General features: G+C 39.2%; 1 protein-coding gene across 25 annotated transcripts in view; it reads left to right on the forward strand.

Moving 5' to 3' along the window:
* Epb41l2 (erythrocyte membrane protein band 4.1 like 2) overlaps positions 1-18,827 on the forward strand; it is a 179,767-nt gene extending 160,940 nt beyond the window's left edge. For 18 of the 25 annotated variants that reach the window (XM_057761995.1, XM_057761999.1, XM_057761996.1 and 15 more), the window contains 5 exons: positions 1,567-1,689; positions 3,942-4,040; positions 5,580-5,660; positions 9,590-9,698; positions 17,560-18,827. In XM_057761995.1, the coding sequence (XP_057617978.1) occupies positions 1,567-1,689; positions 3,942-4,040; positions 5,580-5,660; positions 9,590-9,697 (411 nt within the window). In that variant the 3' untranslated portion in view covers position 9,698; positions 17,560-18,827. Of the gene's footprint in view, positions 1-48; positions 158-1,566; positions 1,690-3,941; positions 4,041-5,579; positions 5,661-9,589; positions 9,699-17,559 lie in introns of those variants that run through there. The other 7 variants (XM_057762007.1, XM_057762021.1, XM_057762014.1 and 4 more) reach the window with 2 other exon arrangements.
* The last annotated feature ends 3,501 nt before the right edge of the window (positions 18,828-22,328 follow it).

The raw sequence follows: 22,328 nt of genomic DNA on the forward strand, positions 1-22,328 counted from the left end.
CGCCTGCCTTTCTTCACCTTTCCCCTAATTTTCCTTCGACTTTTTCAGCAAGAATATGATTTTTCTGTCTGGAAGAAGGGGGAAGCACTGCTCTGTAGATCTTCTGCAGCTCAGGTCACAGTTTCTAGCTCCTTGCTGCAGCTGGATTGCCTGTAGGGTAAACTTCCACAACCACGTCTCTTCTTCTCGTTTCCATTTCAGTTTTTCTTTGCATGTTTTGGGTGCTTTTTTGTCTTTCTTTGCACTGCTTCCTCAATCACATGCCTTTTTTCATTGGCTTATGTAGTGTGTTCTGTTCGAAGTTGGTGGGTTTAAGTGCATGTGTTCCTGTTGTAATGATTGGGTTTGACTTTCTGGACCATTTTCTTACTTTTTCTTAGAACTGTGAGGTGATTTCTGACAGTGGTAAGGACATTAGTTCTTGAATGCCACTGTGGTTCCTGTCTTATGCCACTGTGGTTCCTGTCTTTAGAGTCCAGGGAGAGTGTGGTTTGTGCCTTTCCTTCTTGACATCAAGGACTAAACATTCAGCAGAAGTGCACTCTTCTTTTCTGGTTCTTACATCAGTCCTAGATGATTTGCAAATTGATTATTTTGTAGACTGTTCTATATTAGTTATGTCTTTTATTTTTAATCAAGCAAACCTTGCATATTCCTCTCAGATTTTGTCTTGATCATTAGGAGCAATGTCTTTCACACGATAATTTTCTTGCACAGGAATGTCTCTTGATTCCAGAAACCCACAATATCGGGATTTATCAGCCTTTGCTCTCTGATGGAGAGTGGGCAGTCTTTAATTGGCTTTGTTTTGGAGTAAATAGGTTGCTTTCAAATTTCATATTTCACTTCAGAGAAGGCCTCTCAAGAGTCTTTTGAACACTTTGAACTGCCTTTTCCATTTAAATAATTACACCTGTCGGGGCTTTCTCTCAAAGGAAGTGTTGAAATATTTGGTAGTGCTGTAGTCTGGTATACTTAAGCATGCATGCTCAGCAGGGTTAACAGATAATTGAACCTCTCTGCAGGTTTAAAATCTTCCAGAGCACTTAATGCACCACCAGTGGACTAATTTTCGTTATAACATTGTATTGTACTTAATGCAAAGGAAAGCAAACTTTCAGGTGAGAGTCATTGAAAATAATCATACTTGAAAATACCCTTTCAGTAAACTTCAGTAGAAATATAGGTGGTTACCTTTAGTGCATTCTATTATCTTTCAGTTTTAACATTTTTTTCCCCAAAGTAAAGTATACATGTATCAGTATAGTGGTTTAGGGCTGTCACAGTTGAAGAACGATGCAATTTAGGGGGTTATTGTTTTACACACACACACACACACACACACACACACACGTAGGAGATATAGCTGAAGGAGAATGTGTCTTTTCTATCTTTTAGGTTATATTATCTTTTTTTTTTTTAGGTTATTTTCCTTTTCCTCTTTTCATGCATGAGTGTGTGTTTGGGGTTGCTTTTTTTTTTTTAACAGTTATTTTTGAAGGTTCCTTTAAACTCTTCTACTTTATGACCACTAGAATTTACCTTTCCCTTCCTTTTCCACCTTAGCCACCAGTGGTAAAAACAGAGATGGTAACAATTTCTGATGCCTCACAAAGGACAGAAATCTCCACCAAGGAAGTCCCCATTGTTCAAACTGAGACCAAAACCATCACATATGAGTCTCCACAGGTACAAAAGCTCAAGATTTGGACTGTTTGAATTCCCTTTTTGTTTAGTATGAATACTTCTGTTTACAGAGTCTTCCCTGTTTCTGACTTTGACATAGCTTTTCATACTTTGTAGCTGTTCCGGCAATGTAACCTGCTCTGTTGCTGTCTTAGATTTAGACAGAGAGCTACAGGCAAATGGGTGACCTCCAAAGGACTGGGGATAGAGCATTTCTAGTAGTGTGAGGGTCAGAGTTCAGTCTTTGGTTCCTAGGGAAAGAAAAACCTCAATTAGAGAGGAGGAGTAAGTATATATCGATGACTTAGTTCTTACATAGGGAGCCATACATATGATTAGTTAAGACAAGCAGCACAAGCCCTATCCTGTTACTGTAGGACCCTTCTGCCTTGTTGTGCGTATCTTTGGGTACGTTCTTGGGAAGGAAATGCCCTTGCAACGTTTACTAGATGTGATAGGTTTTATACATTTGTAGTATTATAAGGATCCCCCTGCTCTGACTCCATGAAAGCAGACTGAATAAACTCATGTTTTATTCTGATATTAGAGACATCATATCACTTTTTCCCCTTTCTACTGGGTCATTTTTCTTAGGCATACGTAGTCATTTCCATGGAATCAGTGTCAAAGAACTGTGTGCTGGATTTTAGGTCTGCAGACAATGGTTCTGCGAAGGTTTTTAAAATAAGTCTGGAGAGATTGCTTAGTTTATATTGCTTTGCCACCCACGCTGAGTTCAGATCTCTGTTCAAAGCTGGGGTGGTTCATGCCTGTAACCCCAGTGCTTGGGAAAGATCCTAGGGTTTGCTTGCCAGCCAGTGTAGCCAAATTGAGTTAGTCATCTTCAGGTCAGGTGAGACATTGTGCCTCACAAACAAGGTGACCAACGTTTGATAAGACTCCACAAACACATGTGTATGCACACATACACACAAACAAAATGGGTTCATCATTTCAAAATGGACCTGTGTAAAATGTATGTAATAAGTGGTTTGCCTTTCTCTGGCAGGATTGCACTGAGGTGAAGGATGTCAGGTCTTAAAGTATTTTTTTTTAAGAGACTGAATGTGTAATATGTATGCAGTATGTCTCAAAAACAAGTAGATAACAGTGAGGACTCTAAGAGACATACATGGATCTAATCTACATGAGAAGTGAAAAAGATAAGATCTCCTGAGTAAATTGGGAGCATGGGGACCTTGGGAGAGGGTTGAAGGGGAGGGGAGAGGCAGGGAGAGGAGCAGAGAAAAATGTAGAGCTCAATAAACAATAAAAAAAGAAATTTAAAAAGTTTCAAGCATGTTATCCATATGTGCGCATAGATCCTGCATAAGAGCACACAGATTTTTTTTATCATGGGCAGGTTTGTGAGAATATTGATCTTACGCCTGTGTTGTGGTAAGTAAGTACCTTTAGCAGCTCAGGTACCCGAGACAGTCCGAGAGGAATTTCTTTGTGTTGTGTTAGGAAGTAGGCACATAGGTTTGCGATTGTAATGTAAGCAACCTAGCTGTTAATTTACTTTATTATTTTTCATGATAAACTCTAGAACCTTCTGCCTCTTCCAGTGTTAAAGCAAACAAAACAAAATAGCTCCTTTAAAAATATATACAATGGGATATATATATATATAAAAATATAAATATATAGTGTGTGTATGTATATGGCATACATGGAGTATAGTCACTTATATAACATTCACTCATAAATGTATATACTCATGAGATGCCAACTGTTATAAGAACTATATAAGTTTTACAAAATATATTAGGGATAAGCAGATAACCAAATATTAAGTTCAGTTTGTCCTCATCAGGTTCTGTTACTAGTAATCTGAGAAAATATTTACCTATTTTTACCCACCTGTGCTTAAAAAACAATAGCAAAGTCAGTACTTCTGGTCACTGTGGAAACTTCTTCACCTGGCTCTCGGGTTCCTTTTTCTAGCTTCTACAAATGTCCCCAGACAAATCCTCTTCACTCTTGTTTGACTTACAGTCTCACCTTCACTTCATTCTACTTCCTGTTTCTGCCACAGGGTTTGTTTCTGTACATTCACTGTTTCTCACAGCTCCTCTTTTCAATGCCAGCTCCTTTCTGGACCATGAACCACTACTACCAACATGCAAAGAACAGGCAGATAGCGTCTCCTGCCAACTGCGGAATCTTAGAAGATGCATACTCAGTGGGCGGGATCTTTTCTGACATGATGGAAGTTAAGCATTACTTTGTATTTTTCCTCCAACTATCCAAAGATTGATGGCGGGGCTGGTGGTGATTCGGGCACGTTACTGACTGCACAAACCATCACATCTGAGTCCGTGTCAACAACGACAACCACACACATCACCAAGGTAAAGCAATGTAGGGGAACCCTAGGGAGAGGATGGTACATGGCAAACAGATCTTTTCTGTATTATTCCTTTGTTCCTATACACACTTCTGAGTAATACACAGACAGTGCCAGTGAACTAAATGTCTTTCTTTAAAGTATCCAAGAAATTAGGCTCCAACAACAAATGTGTTTTGAACCAAATTACAGTTTTGTAAAGTACAAGGGGGTAAAAATATGACTAGCTATATATTTATGACAGCTACATGAACAGAAGAAATATTTTAATAAAATTGTGAGACGTCTCTTATTTTAAAGTTCTAGTATGTTGATTTAAGACATTTTACCCAAAACCTTTTCTAAACATGTAATACTGTATAACCAGTCCATGTAGTCCTTGGCCTGAGAGCATCAGCTGCATCTGGAGCTTGGATGTCTAAAAGTTATGACTTACTCCAGACCTATCGGAACCCTGGGGAAAGCTTCCAGCTGATTCTGATGCACGCCAGTGTAATTCAAGTCTGATGTTCTAGTATTTCATTTTGCTTTTATTTTCACATTGGATTAGTTCTTTTAGTAGTCTTAAATATATCTGTTACACCCTTTCCATTTCATGTTTCAAGACAATTTAAATAATAAGCAAAAAATAGAGATTTTGTGAATTAAAAATTCAGGTACGTTGGTGCTCAATTTAACAAATGTTCAAGTGATAGAGCTAGTGATAAGCTTTATTTCTTAGATAAGTGCCATTGCATGTGATTGGTGTGTGGATTGCAAAGGTGATAGAGTGTTTTTTCAGAACTTTGGTATTGGTTGTGTGCAAAGGTCTCAGAGGATCTCTGGCCTTCTACTTCTCCAGCCTGCCCTGGTCTTAGCTCGCACCTGACCAGTACCTTTGTGAGGCAGTTCATTCAGGACCTCCTTCACCCCAGTCTTTCTACACAGCCAGTGTATAGCGTGTTCTGTGTTCATGTGCACAGCCACACTTGGAAGCAATCATCAGATCAAATTTTTAATGAAAATAATATGTTTTCTTTAAATCAGATGCAAGGGGTTTTTTTTTTGTAATTTCACTAAATCAAATGAATGCCTTACTAAATGAATTTGTATGACTGAAATCAAGCATCAAAACTATAGTATCAATTTTCTAAATCAGAAACACTTCTAAAATGTTCATAACTCTATCAATGCCAATTATTTCTTTTTACTTTCCTTTTAAAAAAATTGGCCAACTGATAGGGAAGAAACTTAGGGAATAACTTAGATTATCCCAATGGAATTACTTAGATTTTTTTTTTTTAAATGGCATTTGTTCCATTTTAATCTGACCAGAATCTTGGTATTTTAAGGACTGCTTTCAAGTCAAGGATATGCATGGACACTGTCACTTTAACAGTAGGTCTCTGTGGAACTGAAAAGCACAGCACAAAAAAGCACCCAGAGCCTGATTCTGGTATTAAGATGATCGAAGTTGTCAGTTCTCCTTATTATTTTCTGTTCTTCTAATTTTGTTTTTTGGTTTGTGTTTTTTTTTTTTTTTTTTTTTTTTTGTGACCTCTAGACTGTGAAAGGTGGAATCTCTGAAACAAGAATTGAAAAACGCATTGTGATCACAGGAGATGCAGCCCTTGATCACGATCAGGTAAGGGCCTTGCCTGTCCCATCTGTGTCTAGTTACCTCCTGGTGCATCCAAAGTATGGCGGAAGGACACCTCCCAGCCCGTCCTGTGAGCTTTCCTAAACACACCAGCACAAAACATGAAGTAATGTTTATCTTTCACTGGGTTAGCATGCAAGATAATGGGGACTTCTGGTGACCAGTAGGAATTCACATTGGCCTGGTTTAAAGACAAGTTGTTAAATATTTTAAAACAAATGACAGTAAATGACAGTGCCCAAACAAGCCACCAAGGTTTCTGATGCTTAGTTGTTGAACATTTTCAAGTGATTTTGTAGCATAAGAAAAGTTAGACTAGTGACTACTAAGTATTTTTCCTGTGGTAATTTGGGGTTGTAAAGGGAAGGAAAGATCTCATATTTCTTTCAAAATGAAAATTTATATTGAATCTATTTTTTTGTTATTTTGTTTTTAAAACCAGTTATGTTTCAGTTCTAAGATAGGTCAGTGCTTGGTTATAAAGCAGGTAGGTAAGAAGTGGGGCTGCTGGAAGCTTGGTCTTAGACTAGCCGCAAGTGAGGCCAAGAGTGCCTCCCTCCCTCCCTCCCTCCCTCCCTCCCTCCCTCCCTCCCTCCCTCCCTCCCTCCCTCCCTCCCTCCCTCCTTTACTTTTCTACTCTTTTCCTTCCTCCTCCTCCTTCTCCTCCTCCTCCTTCCTTCTTTCTCCCTCACTTTTCTTTTTTCTTAGTTTTTCTTTTTGATTAGTTTTAAAAAGGAGAATAAGGTATTTTTCTCCACAACTTGAAGAAAGGAATAGAAGTGATTAGCTAACCTTTTCTGTTGGAGAATAGGGACAAGTGATAGACACACAGCTTTGAACATGGTACTATGCCCAGGAGGACCGCTATTAGAAATAAGAATTGCTTGCTTGAGAAAGGCTCTGTGTATGACCAGAAAGGATGAAATTTTGTGACCTTTGTAAGCTTGGTATTTTGATTACATGTTTCATAATGTTTGGGATCCATTTGTTTGCCTGTTGGTTTGTTGTGTTTTCAATTTCTAAGGGTTAGAGATAAAGGTTGCCCCAGATGCTAAGTATGAACTTAAGAGTGGGGGATTCCTAGGAATTGAGTACCGCACTTGACATGGAAGAACTGTCTATGGAACTGACACCTCCGCTTTCCCATACAGAGGGAGCTTTTGCTGTTGCCCAGTGGGGAGTCTGGACTTCCCTGACTCCGAGGTGGAGCATACCTAACTCTTACTTTTCCCCTGACATTCTTGCTCAAGAAGTATTAAATTCCTACAGTGTTCTAGGCAAGAAGAGTAATTTCCAATCATTGTTTTAGTCCTTTTCCCTCTCATGCTTTACAATACTTCCCCAGCTGGGTATCCCTCAGGTTTTACCTTTTAACCTGTTTGCCTTGAAACCTCAAGTTTATGTAGCATTGCTTGTAAAAGGCAAATATGAATAACAAATATGAGACATGTGGTTCCTAAAATAACACAATTCTATTTAAAAAGGATGATTCAGTATTCTGAACAGTTAATGGAAGAGCATACCATCTCTTTTATGCTTCAGCACTGGTTAAGTGGTGTCCGATCTGCATAGTTGCCACAAGATGCTCATGATGGGCTCACTTTCGCCTTAAAAAGGGTTCCTTGGAACTATGTACATTAAATGAAGAAATTGGTCTCTTGACAAAAACTGATGCTGGTCACATAGTGACTAATACCATTTCCATTTTTTTCTAGTTCCTTCCTTTTTTTCAAAGAAATCTTAGTAATGGAAGATTCCTTTATTTGAGGGAGACACAAAAATGTCTCACATTGATATGTCTGATAGGCATACTCCCATAGAAACCAGCTCAGCAGCTCTTCTCTGCTGGTTATAATTTGCTGCTCCATTCCAGTAAGGAAAAAAACTACACTAGACTTACTCTTAGCATATTTCTTTATAATAAAATAGTTTTTAGCCTGGTATGGTGCTACATGCCTTTGTCCTACATCAGCTCTCAGGAGACTAAAGTAGAAGAAGCCCAAGAAGTTCAAGGCTAACCTGGCTATACTGAGACCCAGGTTCACTCTTTTTGCCTATCAATTTGGCAGTATGATATTTCTCATGGTCTTTATTATTGTTATAGTAATATTAACATTTTATTATTACATTTAATTTCTTAAGCTGATACACAATGAAAGAAATTACAAGCATAATTTAAGATACATGCTGAAGAGGTGACTCAGTGATTAAGAGCTATTAGCTCTTCTTCTAGAGGATCCAGGCTTCCTTTTCAGCACTCATTTGGTGGATCACAAACATCTGTAACTTCAGTTCTAGGAGATCTTACACTCTGTTTTGTCCTCCGTGGACATCAGCATACACATGGTACACAGATATACATGCAGGCAAAATACCCATACGTATAAAACAATAAATTAATATTTACTGGGTGTTGATTATGGCTTGTCCTCTTCTCCTTTACTCTGTAGCTTTACCTAGATTTAATGAACAAAGCTCCAGAGTATACTCCATGTCTTTGTTAGGGTTTCTGTTGCTGTGAAAAGAAACCATGACCATAGCAACTCTTAATAGAGGAAAACATTTAATTGGGGCTACTTAGAGTTTTAGAGGTTCATCATGGTGGGACATGGCAGTATGTAGACAGACATGGTGTTGTAGAAAGCTAAAAGTTCTACATTTTGGTCTTCAAGTAGCAGGAAGTGAACTGAGTCACTCTGAGCATAGCTTGAGCATATGAGACCTCAAAGCCCACCCCAACTGTGACACACTTCCTCCAACAAGGCCACACCTCCTAATAGTTTCACTCCCATTGGGGGCTGTTTCTTCAAACCACTACACTCCATAATTTTATAGCAGAGAAGAACTGTAACATGATCCAGTAATGTGTTTGTTCCCAAAGACAGACACCAGAGTAAAAGAAAGGTTACACTGCTCCTCATTATTTTCAGATACATAATTTCATTTTGTAATAAGGTGATCTATATCTTAGAGGAATTTTTTTTTTAGGATTCTTTCCTAGACTTTGTTTTTCTGTGGGATTTTTTTTTCTTTCAGAACTTCTTTACAAATGAAAATCTCAATAATTAAGAAAGATATGTCTCCCTCTTAAAAATAGGGTCTTTGCATGTTACATAGTTTGCTCTCTGAAAATTCGTCTTTCTTGCTGCCTCATCCTTGAAGAGACCATGGAGCTGTGTAGTCACACTCTGGATCCTCCCCATGTGCTGCTGGTGCTGACTGCTTGGGGTTGAGAAAGAACCATTAACCTTGGGCCTCCAGCTGTAAAGTCTTGACCTGCTGTCAGACAGTGTACTTCTTCTTAATGATTGTTTTTATGGTTATTATTGTTCTTTATTTCTGTCCCCTATAAGTTTATGGGCATTTTTTTCTTATAATGTTTTAGTATAATCTTTTTAAATTCATACAGTTACTTAGAGTCCTAGATGACAAAGATTAGAAGACCTGGTCCCATGTCTTGGAGTTTCCAGCTGTTAAGTGGTAGCTACTACCATTTGTATAGATGAGGCACTGTACTTGTTAGTTGACATCATTTCCTAAATTCTTACAACAAACCTCAAAATGATCTGTATTGCCTTGTCATTAGTCTAAGCTTCCAGGTGAAAATTCTATAAAGCTCAGAGGAAAACCACATTCTCCTAATACCACAGTGAGTACAAACCTGATTTCAAAGCCAGTTTCTCCTATATGTATCACCTTTAGAGGTACACAGGAAAGTCGGGAAGCAGAGAAAATGGCAGGCATTTTCTGAAATGATCAGTGAATCCAATTTGAATGATTCTGTTACTGTAAATGAAGACCACAAGAACAGTTTGGCTGGACCTTTTATCTAGTAGATGAAGGTGCATGTATTCTGCCATCTTTAGGCAGAACCAAATACTCAGCTCATGATTGCTGTTCTCTGATCCTGGTAGGCACTGGCTCAGGCCATCAGGGAAGCCAGAGAGCAGCACCCGGATATGTCGGTCACAAGGGTGGTGGTGCACAAAGAAACAGAGTTGGCAGAGGAAGGAGAAGAGTGAGGTAAGTGAGCCTGGCCATCCACAGCCTTCCCTGTGACCCCACTCTGTGATCCTGTGCTATGCAGTTTTATATCAGGGTCTTTGGATGATTTTCTTCATCTTGTTGTTATCATCAAGCGCACCTGCTCAGATGTGTATGATCAGAATCTCTGGTCTGTTGGCTGTCTGCTGCAAATGACTGCTAGCAGTAGACATTCCTTCTCTCTATCAAGCTTGTTATTGTAATCTGTAATTAATGTTCACTGACCACTGGAGGTTACTTTTATATTTCAGAGAAATTTATCTTATATGAGAGATAATGAGCTAAGTCTTTAAAATCTATATGTTAAAAATTACATATCAAACAGTGATCTATAAAGAAAGCATAATACTTGTATTACCTAAAAGTTGAAAGTTTTAGTTAGATCAAGGAGGGAAAGTATTGATAAATGATATTTAATATAACCAACAGTAAAGGACTAATATTCTCAAAAAGTTAAGAACTCTAAAGAAGCTAGGCAGTGGTGGCGCATGCCTTTAATCCCAGCACTCGGGAGGCAGAGGCAGGTGGATCTCTGTGAGTTTGAGGCCAGCCTGGTCTACAAGAGCTAGTTCCAGGACAGGTTCTAAAACCACAGTGAAACCCTGTCTCGAAAGAAATCTAAAGAACTGTTAAGAGAATTTAAACACTTGTAGAGAAAAAAACAGGGTGAAGATTACACAGGTAAACCATATAAAAACTAAGTGAACTATAAACAAATTTTTGACCTTACTATATTGCTTAAATTGGTGAAAAATTAAAGTCAATGGAACATTTTTACCCATATGACAAAAATTTATGTCTTAACCAGTGTTGGAAGGTTATGAGATGAAACCATATTCACATAATGATGTATGTTATTTCTTAGAAGACAGTTGGGCAGAACCTATCTCAAAACATTAAACTGGCCTATCTTTAAACTACTTTTAAGAATTTAGGTGGGGGAGCTCAGCAAGTAAATGCTCTTGCTGCCTGCCGAGTAGGCAGTCTCAGTCATCCCTGGGACTCCCTTGCTGGGAGAGAAACAACTCCTCTGACCTTGATGTGTGTGCTATGGCAGAAGTCTCCTTACACAATCATCTGTACGTGCATGCAAAATAAATAAAATAAAAACTAAAAGCAGAGATGTTTGCTGATATTCCTCTTCGAGGTCTATTATAGTGTATATTTTAAAAAAGACCTCGGTGTCTTCTCTTTCATTCCTCTTTTTCTCTCTTATTTATTAATTTGTATCTTCTTTGTCTGGTAGTTAGTTTGGCTAACAGTTTATCAATCTTACCATTTTTCTAAAAGAACCAACTCTTTGTCTTATTGATTCTTTGTATTGTTTTGTTGTTTTGTTTCTATTTTATTGATTTCAGTCCTAAATTTGATTATTCTTCACTGTACACATTTTGGGTATGGTTTCTTCTTTTTGTTCGAGAACTTACAGGTGTGCCCTTAAGTTACTAATACGATGTCTTGTCAATTTTTTTTTTAAACGGTCGAATTTATCAGTGAGAGGCCTACATGTGACTATAGTGACACTAGCGTTAGTACCAGTAACTCATTAGCATGAGACCAGCCACATTTGGTTACTAGTAGCAATGCCTGAGATAACTTAAAGGACAAGTACTGTGGAATTAGTTAATACACTAGTTGCTTCCATGTAATGACTAAAGAATTCTTGATGAAGTGCATAATTATGACATCTGTTAGGATTTTATAAAACAGGTCTTATCACATAGAGTACACAGTAAGATTACTTTTAAAAGCCTGTACTTTGAATAGTCAGAGAGCAGAAAACTCAGGGAAATGCTGAGGCCACGGAACATTCATCTTTTGCCTTGTATAGTAGAACTGTTTGCTCGTCCATCTGAAGAGAGTGAGGACCCTTACTAGGTCACAGCCTCAGTGCTAAGATTTTTATTTTGCTAATTTCGTGGACATGAAATGATATATAATTATGGTTGTAATTTTAGTTTTTTTCCATTTTTCTTGCATGATTCTTTGTATTGTTTTGTCATTTGCCTGTTTCTAATTTAGTGATTTTATCCCTAAATATTTTCTTCTTTGTTTTTAGCACTTAAAACCTCAGATTTATTATTTTTTTTTAGAGGTAGTTTCTTTTCTTTTCTTTTTTTTTTTGTTTTTTTGTTTTTATTGAACTATATATTTTTCTCTGCTCCCCTTCTACCCTCTTCTTGATCCCCATGCTCACAATTTACTTAGGAGATCTTGTCTTTTTCTATTTCCAATGTAGATTGGATCCATGTTAGGGTTCTCATTGTTGTCTAGGTTCTCAGGGATTGTGAATTGTAATCTGGTTTTCTTTGCTTTATATCTAAAAGCCACTTATGAGTGAGTACATATGATATTTGTCTTTCTTGGTCTGGATTACCTCACTCAATATGATGATTTCTAGATCCAACTATTTGCCTGAAAATTTCAAGATGTCTTAATGAAAGTATGGTGGCTGTGAGTCATCTCGTAGGGAGTGCTTCCAGGTCCCTGCCAGGTTTGATATGTTTCTAGGTTTTGGGCACTGACACAGGGAATGGAGATGGGCTAGAATGGGGCTCTGAGAAGGCTCTACAGGAAGGAGGAAAGCTGGGTCTGCCATGGGATTTGCATAAGTCCACAGGAGTAGAGACAGGGTCAGGACAGGTCCCTGCATGTGGTCTGCTCTGGAGCTGGGCATGAGACTGGGGAATTAGCAGTGGAGAACCAGAAGGAGAGTAAGGATATCTTACCTGATTGCCAGGAAGGTATGGCCAAAGAGGGTCGCCCCCTCCCCTTGTAGAAAATGCCTCCAGGTCCTGATATCTGACACAAAGGGATGAGGTAAGAGAGGAAGACTAGGCCCCTGGAGCCCCACATAGTGGAGGCAGAGAGGGAAGACAAGCCCTGCAGGTAGGCTGCTAAGGGGCTGGCAATGAGATTGGGGACTGGAAATGGAGGGCAGGAAAGGAAAGTGGAGATGACAAAGTCTTTTAAAAAATTAAAAAAAAAAAAAAAAGACAAGAAACAGTAGCCCCCCAAAACACTAATACCTTCATCATCTCAAGTGGTATGGCATTTTAATACATTTTTGAATAAATGAAGTATTTAGATTATTCCTGGAACTTATATTTACTTTGACCAGTGAGTTAATATGTACATTCTTTGGTTCCTCCTGAACAATGTTAAAATGTGCATTTTGAATAAACTGACAAGAATTGGAAGTTTTTTTGTTTGTTTGTTTTTTGTTTTTTTTTAAAGTACCTGTCCTGCAGGATACAGCTCTTGTTAGATTCCTTGATAATGTAATGAGGAAAACAAGTCTAAGGTCACATGTAAGGTAAACAAGCTAGATAGGTTTGGGAGAATTGATTGACGTATTAAGATATTTAACAAGTACTCAGAAATGCTTGGGTGGGTTAGGCATTAAGAATTTGGCTCCTCTTGTCACAGGAGGGCTATGCTCCAGGAAAGGAGGTGTGACTGTTAGGAGGTATACAGGCAGACTGTTAAGGTGTTCTGAAGGACTGCCATCAGTGCAGCCTGTCATTTGGAAACATGCCAGAGTGTGAAGTTTCAAGGTAAAGAGGAGTTCTCAGCACTTCAACATTTCTACCCTCTGACAGGCTACAGCTCCGTGTGGAATGTTTTCCTTTGCTGGCCAACTGTTAGGAAGCATCAGTTTGTCCTGCCAGCATCCTACAGAGGCAGACAGCAGGTGGCCCAAGATAAGCAGCAGGACCAGGACAATGTATATCCTATAGTCAGAGAATAATCACTGTCTGCAGTGTATCTTTCTCTGCCTTTATGTCCCTTCCTAACCCGGAAGAAGAGCACTAAGGTTCACTAAGGTTTCGATAAAGCTCTGAAAGTAGGGTAAAGGGGATGCCCAAAATCGGTCAGAGAACAGCTTGCAAAGAACTTCTCAGGACTGCCTTTCTCAGCCAGTGATGGGCAGCTTAAGGTGAGCGAGCGTTCAGTCTTTGTGACTTTTATGTCCTTTCAAGGCTGTTCCCTCTGCCAGCTTATCCCAACTGCCTTTTTATTAGGGCTCAAGCGGACACAAAATGTTAACAACCTGTGTGTCTGGAGTGGTTTATGTTCTCAGAGTCCTAATCAGGAGAGGAATCCTGGCTTGGTGTGATCTGTAGGTGTCACACTGAGCCACACACAGACAGGTGTTGCGACTCAGCTTCTGTTGGCTTCACCAGTTGTCTGAGCTTCAAATGAGCCTTTTTGAAATACTCCATCCTGGAGTAGCCACTGCTGTCAGGTAAAGTGAAGTGAACTCCTTTTTATCAGTGAGAGCCAGAGTAGGAAATGATGGAGGAGTGGCGGCACCTCCATTTCCTCCATCCGTTTGTTTATAGTGCATAATGTCTTAGTACTCATTTGATATTACCTAACTGTTGTTTTTCAGATATATCAAATATTTTTCTATTTTATTTGTTTAGTTGCACTAGTCTATTATTTAAAATTAGAACCATGTTACATTTAATATTTATTATAGATTATTCATGCACTGCTTTTACACTGAAATAGAAAAGCTGGCTAGGGTTGTATATAATTTTAGGCACAGTCAGTTTTGTCTGAACTGCTGTGGGATGTCAATATGGTGTTACAGATGTGGGTTAAACATTTCTGAACTGCCTAAAAGAAGAGGTCAGGATGTCATTGCTGTCACCCATACAGCAACACCAGCTAGTCCTATTTCCTACCCAGGGTGTGGCATTGGATATAGTCATTAGTGACAGCTTTTCCATATGAAACTGTTTTTGTCTGTTATTAAAGAGAGGTTCTAACTTTAAAGGGGCAGAGACTGAAGACAATATTAAGGTCCTGCTCCGAGAGGTAGGCTGTCCTTTTTACATGGCACATGACTGCACTCATTTACAGACACGGTACTGAAAAGCCTTAGAAGTCTTTGTCGAAGCTTCAGAGATTGGAAAAACATCTTTTTAAAGGAAACGAGGGCCCCTCTGGATATCACAGATAGCAACTAACCAACCAAAGAGAACAGAAAAATGAGCCTGCTGTTTTCTGCATATACAAGAGAGTTTGGAAAATGGAAATAGTCAAAATAGAAATTAGTGCTTGGCTCTAGAGACAGCACACATCTAGGTTTTTATTCCCAAGCCCTGTCCATCAGGTTACATTACAGCTTAATCTTTTCACTTTGGGATTCATTAATCTATACTGTGACCATCCTGTGGCCAAGACCCTATGGTGTCTATGAGAAGGAAAGGAGCAGGAACAGAGACCCGCATACTTTGATGGGTAGTCTAGATAAAGGCAGTTAATAGTAACACCTTCCTGTGTAGAGCACTGGGATAATCAGATGGCGATGGGGAGAAAGGAAAACGATCAGACCAGTGGAAGGGATGTTGGATAGAGCAAATCCTACTCTGCAGTTGTATCCAGGTTCTAAAAGAGCAGGAAAGATTTGCTAAAAACAAGTGTGCCTTCCCTTCTATGTTACTTGTTACTTGGTAGGTCTTTGCATAGGATATTTGAGTGCAGCAATCACATGTTTACCACTGTATGTTAGTAATATATATCAATAGTGTATATGATTGGTTGTTGTTTGATTGAAAGTGTGCTAGAATCAAAACAACTCTGAGATTCCATCTTAACACCTGTAAGAATGGCCAAGATCAAAAACACTGATGACAACTTATGCTTCAGAGGTTGTGGGGGAAAGGGAACACTTCTGCGTTGCTGGTGGGAATACAAGCTGTTACAGCCCCTTTGGATGTCAGTGTGACTATTTCTCAGAAAATTAGGAAGCAACCTTCTTCAATAATACCACTTTTGGGTCTATATCCAAAGGATGCTCAATCGTACCACAAGGGCATGTGCTCAACTATGTTCATAGCAGCTCTGTTTGTCATAGCCAGAACCTGGAAACAACCTAAATGCCCCTCTACTGAAGAATAGATAAGGAAAATGTGGTACATTTACACAGTGGAGTACTACACAACAGAAGAAATAACGACATCTTGAATTTTGCAGGAAAATGGATGGAGCTATTTTGAGTGAGGTAACCCAGACACAGAAAGACAATTATTACACGTACTTACTCACGGGTGGTTTTTAAACATAAAACAAAGCCAGCCTACAAACCACATGCCCAGAGAATTTAGACAACAGTGAGGACACTAAGAGAGACTTACGTAGATCTGATCTACTTGGAAAATAGAAAAAGACAAGATCTCGTGGGTAAATTGGGAGCATGGGGACCTTGGGAGGATAGGGTTGAAGGAAAGAGGGGAGAGGCAGGGAGGGGAGCAGAGAAAAATGTAGATCTCAGTAAAAATCAATTAAAAAAATGTGCTAGATTAGATGGTGTCCTATAACAGGGAAACCGTAGTACTGGGATCAAAAATGTGTGACTCCCAAACACTGGGATTAAAGATGTGAACCACCACCACCTGGATCTATCTCTGGATTGATAGTGTGTATCCCAGGGTGGCCTTGAACTCACAGAGATCTGTCTGCCTGTGTCTCCTGTAGGAGGAGGGCCCACTTGTTCGTCCTGGCCACCCGGGTCACTTAGACCAGAAATAATCACACAGAAACTGTATTAATTAAATCACTGCTTGGCCCATTAGCTCTGGCTTCTTATTAGCTAACTATTAATTTAACCCATATCTATTCATCTGTATATCACCATGAGGTCATAGCCTACCAGCAAAGTTTCAGCATGTCTATCTCCACCAGCTCCATGGCGTCTATCTCTGACTCTGCCTTTTTTTCCTCCTATCATACAGCCTAGCTTTCCCTACCTAGTTCTGTTCTTCCCTGCCATAGGCTCAAAACATCTTTTTATTCATTAACCAATAAAAGCAACACATAGACAGAAGGACCTCCCACACCAGTCTCCTGAGTTCTGGGATTAAAGGTGTGTGCCACTTCTCCCTGGCCTGTATGGCTGACTACTGTGACTACTTTGCCCTCTGATCTTCAGACAAGTTTATTTATTAAAACACGAATAATATACCTCTATACTCTATACCTTTTGTGTCTCTTCACTTGTTCTCAGCACCTAAAGTAACTTCCCTGTTCATTTTAATGAAGTAAAAACAGACTGACTTTCCCCAAATCTAGCTTAAAGCCTGCACTGGTTAACTTTTAATTTTTATAGCAGTGCACTTCACCTGAAGGGGACCTATGTGTCACTACTCCTATTAGATGCCTGGAACCAAATAGTACTGAATCCTCCATGTACTGGCCCCCTTTTCCTTTTCAGTTAAGGGACGCCCTTTATGACTTCCTTTTAGTGTATCTGAATTGCAAATACCTCTCTGCCCAGGCGCTTTGGGACCATTAATAAAGGAAATAGGGGCTCCTTGAATGCAGCCTCTATGAGGCCATGACAGTTGGCCTAATAATCAACAGAGCTGCTAAGTGGTGAATGGGTAAGTAGCATATCCATACTGACTCATAGTCAGGGTGGGGCTGGGGAGCGCATTGTGCTACTCAGAATAGCCCTCAGTTTCAAACTTTAGTTTTGAATTTCCCATTCAATGTCTTTGGACCACAGTTGACTCTAGGTACCTGCAACTGCAGAAGGGAAACCAGATAACAGACATTGGGATGGGGTGGAGGTGGGGTTACACTATGTGTGTCATCTCTTTTGTGGTAATTACATCATGTAGTATGGTCTTTGTTGCAAACTCTATACTTGCCAATTTCCCAGAAATAATAAAGTATCTAAGTTTTGGAATGAGCTGTTACGTTTATTTCCTGTTAACGTAGGCAGATAACTGTTGATTACTTGATTGAAAAGTTTGATTACTTTCTATTTAAGTCTGTTTTTGGAATAAGCTTTATGTCTTTTTGTTTGTTTGTTTTTCTTTCCTAGAGAGTCATTTTTTTAAAGCAACATTCAACTTCATGAATCTGAAGAACTTTGACCATTCCAAGTCTTAATGCCACACCACTACTCCAGCAGTTTTGTGCTACAACTGGTAACAATGGCCAGAAGCCTGAAGAATTAAAATGCCAACACCAAACCTTACCTTAACAGCTCTGGTCCATACTGTTCCCATGTATCTCTAATATATTGTTTGTTTTATAACCACTTCTAAATATTCTTGCTTCCTCTTTTCTTTCTGTCTTTTTTTCTTTTTTAATTCTTTGGTTTTTGTTAAGAGTTTTGTATTTGTTTCCTTTTCCTACCTGTTTTTTATGACTCATTTGCTCAAATGACAGTGAACAAAGCCAGCTCAGGCTGGTAAGGTGCTGTTCACTTGAACAGGTGCTGTTATATGGAAAGGAAACTCTGTGACTAATTTAGATAGTGGCTTTCTCTCTTCAAAGTAGTTTCCATTGTACTCGTACAGTCGGTATCTGCAGTTTTCAGACTGCAGTGAATGTACTGCATGAGGACAGATTAATACCAATTCAGAGCACTTCTTACATCTTGAAATATTTCTAATATTTGGGAATTTCACTATGGATGACTTTTATATTGACTTTCCAGTCCTGTGACTTTGTATTTTAGTAAAGTCAGAGACTCTCTAGACTGGAGAATTATGAAGCTCACTGACCAAGCACTGTGTTCAGAGATCATCACCCACAGTGCAGTACTTCTCAGACATACGCTTTGCCACAGCATTCCAGAACAGGAGGAGAACCGCGGAATGTGCCCTTCTCTTTTCCTACTAAAAGAAAATCAGGCAGCTTAAATTAAAGCCTTAGTGCTTTCTCTCTTAACCTTTCCAGTTTCAGTACTTCCCATTATTTGAACACTTGAGTAGAACACTTGCTTTGTATTAAACTTTGTCTACATGTAAAACTGACCTTTTGTTACTGAGCAGATATATCTCTTAAGATAGTTTGATAACTCACAGGTTTGAAGATGCTGGGGATAAGAGGGTTGGGGACAGTGGTGGGGAGTTCTGTTGGTTATATGAAAGCTATTCCATTTAAAGCTGACACCAGAGACCTGATAGGGACTTATTAACTGTATTGAACATGTCTTTCATTTGCTTTTGACTGTATAGTTAATGATGCCAGGTTAGATTTATAGCAGCTTCAAGTTGTATTAAATGATATTTTGCTTTATGTAATACTGTTATAAAATAAAACTGTTTATTCTATAAACTTGTCACTTCTTCTTATAAACATCAAAGAAGTAAACTGGAATGCTACTTTTCCATCAGAAAATTAGTATTTTAAAAAATACTTAATAGCATTTTAAGAGCGGTTAAGCTCTGTTTTTGTTTGTTTGCTTGCTTGCTTGTTTTAATTTGTTGCTGCTGCCAGCATCAGTGATCTGAACTAGTGAAAGCATTGTGGAAAGATTTCTTGTACCTCATTAAATGGTGCTCCTCACTTGTTTGAATTCTGCAAGGGAGATCTGACCTTTAATTGGTGTACATTTAGGAAGATTTCAGCTGCACCATTTGTGCCTTGCTGCTCAGCTCCGTGTGCTACTTTATGTCCACTGTGTCTCCATGTACTGGGTGGAGCAAGCTTGCTGAGGGACTTCATCCAACTGTAATTGGAATGGCTTCCTGGGAAGCTCTCACCAAGGCATACCACTTTACACAGAAAAATGGTCAACAGAGTACAATCTTTTTGAAATGTTATATAGAATTCTTTATGTAGTCATTTAAAATGAGCACAGGAAATATAATTTGCAAAGCTGTCTTCTTTGAGATCTGTTCCTGCTAAATTATGTGTCAACTTGTGAAAGGCCTTTCTCACATTCTTTCCAATTGTTACAGAAACAACTCTCCAGAGAAGGCTGTCTCAGCTAGCCAAATCTTGGAATATTATGAAACCAAATGTGCTTCTGTGCATATATTTTCCATCAAAAAGTTAGTATTATGGAACTCATTTAAAAATCATCGACTGACCTTTCTGTGATGGGAACTGAGCACTCTTCTGTACGTGGACCTCCTGATAATACCGATGATGGAAAGTGCCTCTACAGCACCTGTGGACTAGGCAATGCAGTCAGTGCATGGGATCAGTCTTATTCTGCTGAGGCAGCACAAACAGGGGTCCTGGAGCAATCTGGAACATTTTAGTGAGATAGTGCCCAAAGAGCCGCTTGGAACAGTTTTGATGATTACCCCTTGTGGGAACATCAATAAAAGCTATCTTTTAAAATACCTTGTACTTCTGTTCTGACAAAGGGATTTTCAGAATGTCTTCATCTCACTTGTAAACTGGACCAAATGGCAGAGTAAGTAAGAAAGTAGATCCAAGAGGTTCAAGAAACAGATTAGAAGTTTTTAAGTAGAAAGAAATATTTTTAAATCCTTAATCTTATTAATTAAAATAAAAATCCTAAAAGTGTTTGCTTCCTGCCCCAGTCACTTTTAGGTCATTCATAGTAGGATCTGCACTGTAACCTGACACTGGTAACTCAGAATCAAAAGGAGGAAGTTTATTTTGTCTTACTAGTTCAGAGGGTTACAGTCCATCACAGTGAGGCAAGCATAGGGGAGCTGATCACAAGCAGGCTTGTGTGGCACTCATAATACACAAAAAGGAAGCGGGGCATTCAGGGCAGTGTGGAATTATCTCGGCTTGAGAAAAAAACAGGCTAACTAAAAGATAGATCTGTTATATTTTTATTATAAGGGCAAGCTCATGAAACAGGAAAGAGAAGTCCAAGCTCAGCAGTGTAGAGTGGAGAACAAACTTTGGGCTGCCTGGTACCCAGAAAGCCACACCCTAACTTGGTCCCACCTCTTAAAGATAATTGGTTGACAAAGATTTCCCTATTAGGGCAGGACCGTGGACAGGTATAACTTTCAAGACCCCAGCCATAATGTTCCACTTCTGCCAACCACGCCCCATCTCCTAAATGGCTCTACCCATAGTTTCAAAATGAAATGAGGCGTCAAGTGCACAACACATGAACCTGTGGGGGACATTGCAGATTCAAACCATAGCATCTTAGAGCATGCTTTGAAATTTTTAATCTGAAATGCGTTTAACATTTCCAAATTCTGGCAGTTATAAGGTATGAATTCTGATTTCTAAGGTTTACTTTTGCCAGAGAATTTGAGATTTCGAGAAAATTGTGTAGTTGACTTTCTTGTTGCTACCTGAAAGCACTGAAATATTTGGAAAGATTAACTTTTATCTTGTAGGTAAGAGATTGCAAATATCATTTCATGTATTGTAATCCTCTATGCCTAATTTTCTGTCTTACCAGCTAGGTTCAGGATGTGGAGTGGCCATGGACTTACATTCCACATCTGGAAGCCTTTGAAGCATCATCTTGGGCAATATTAAATTGCCAAGTTACTAATTCAATTAAAAACAAGAACAAAAAAGATGAAAAACTAGAACAGGCATAAAGCTGGGTATGGTGAATTGTGCCTATAATCCTGACACCTCTTAGTCAAGCATCCTTCAACGCCAAAGCTCGGGCTTCAGACGTTCTGTTTCTGGAAGAAGAGGGAGCAACTGTGATGTCTGAGCCACACATTTGGCTGGCAGCTGCCCAAGATGGGACTCTGCTGTGTCCTTTCACACCTCCTGTTGAAGAAAGCATTTTTACACAAACTGCTTCCACCAGGGGCTAAAAAGAGATCCTTCCCAGAACTGAAGGAATAGTGTTATTTCTTCCATATGGCATTAGCACTTAGGAATTACCCAACTTCAAAAGACCCAACAGATATTCTTGATATAATTGAGTGCTATTGTGTAAAAACCTAAAACAGTTCTGTAGCTCCCGTGTCACTACAGGACCGCTTGCATGAACCGGGAACCGGCCTGAGAAAGACTCACAGAGAGACGGAGGCGGAGACATGGGTCACTCTTGATACAAGAATGCCAACTTCATTGAGCTCAGGGGCAACTTATATAGGGCTCTGGCTATGCCCCAGGTCTCGAGATCTTTCAGCTGCAGACCCATCAGAACCCACTCCCCTGCCATCAGGGTCTCATGTTCAGAGCAGCTGCAGCCTGCTCAGAGCAGAGGAAAACAAATTGTTTACAGGAAATTCAGGGTCTGGGTCTGCAGCCCCCAGTAGCTCCCAACACTATTAAAATGGAAGTGCCACCAGAAAACTCACTGGATGCCTGAGAAGAAGAATTTCAGGGTGGGGCCTAAAGGAAGAGTCAGGAAATTATCAGGCCACAATGAAACGTTCTGACTTTTGATCATTACAATCTTGTATGCTTGTATGACTGTCACTACCAAAATTTATGCATTTAAACACACACACACACACACACACACACACTGGCTGTTTCTTAAGTAAACCACTCAAAGCACAATGGAGTCATATTCAAAGGTTAGAAAATAGCCAGGGATAGGGTGTACTAAACATTTTGTTGCTATTAACTATAAAAGTATGTCGAACTTAGTAGTGAGCATAATCTGTTTTAACTTTCACCTTGAATTAAATGCTTCTTTTTCAATTATTAAATGGCTCTTCAATCTATGTTCTTTAGAGCCCACTGAATGATAAGGATTTTGCTAGTGAAATGCTGACTTTCAATTTAGAAACAGTCCCCTGGTGTTTGGGTTTTACTTAAACAAACTTGAATTATTCTCCTTGGGTATTAGAAGAGCATTTGTCCTCTCTTCCTTTCCCTGGTACCACTTAATATCTCCACCATACAGAGAACTATGTTGGTGAGTAACCCATACCTAATATT

The sequence above is a fragment of the Chionomys nivalis genome, chromosome 2 (genome assembly GCF_950005125.1).
Source record: "Chionomys nivalis chromosome 2, mChiNiv1.1, whole genome shotgun sequence".
NCBI lineage: Eukaryota > Metazoa > Chordata > Mammalia > Rodentia > Cricetidae > Chionomys > Chionomys nivalis.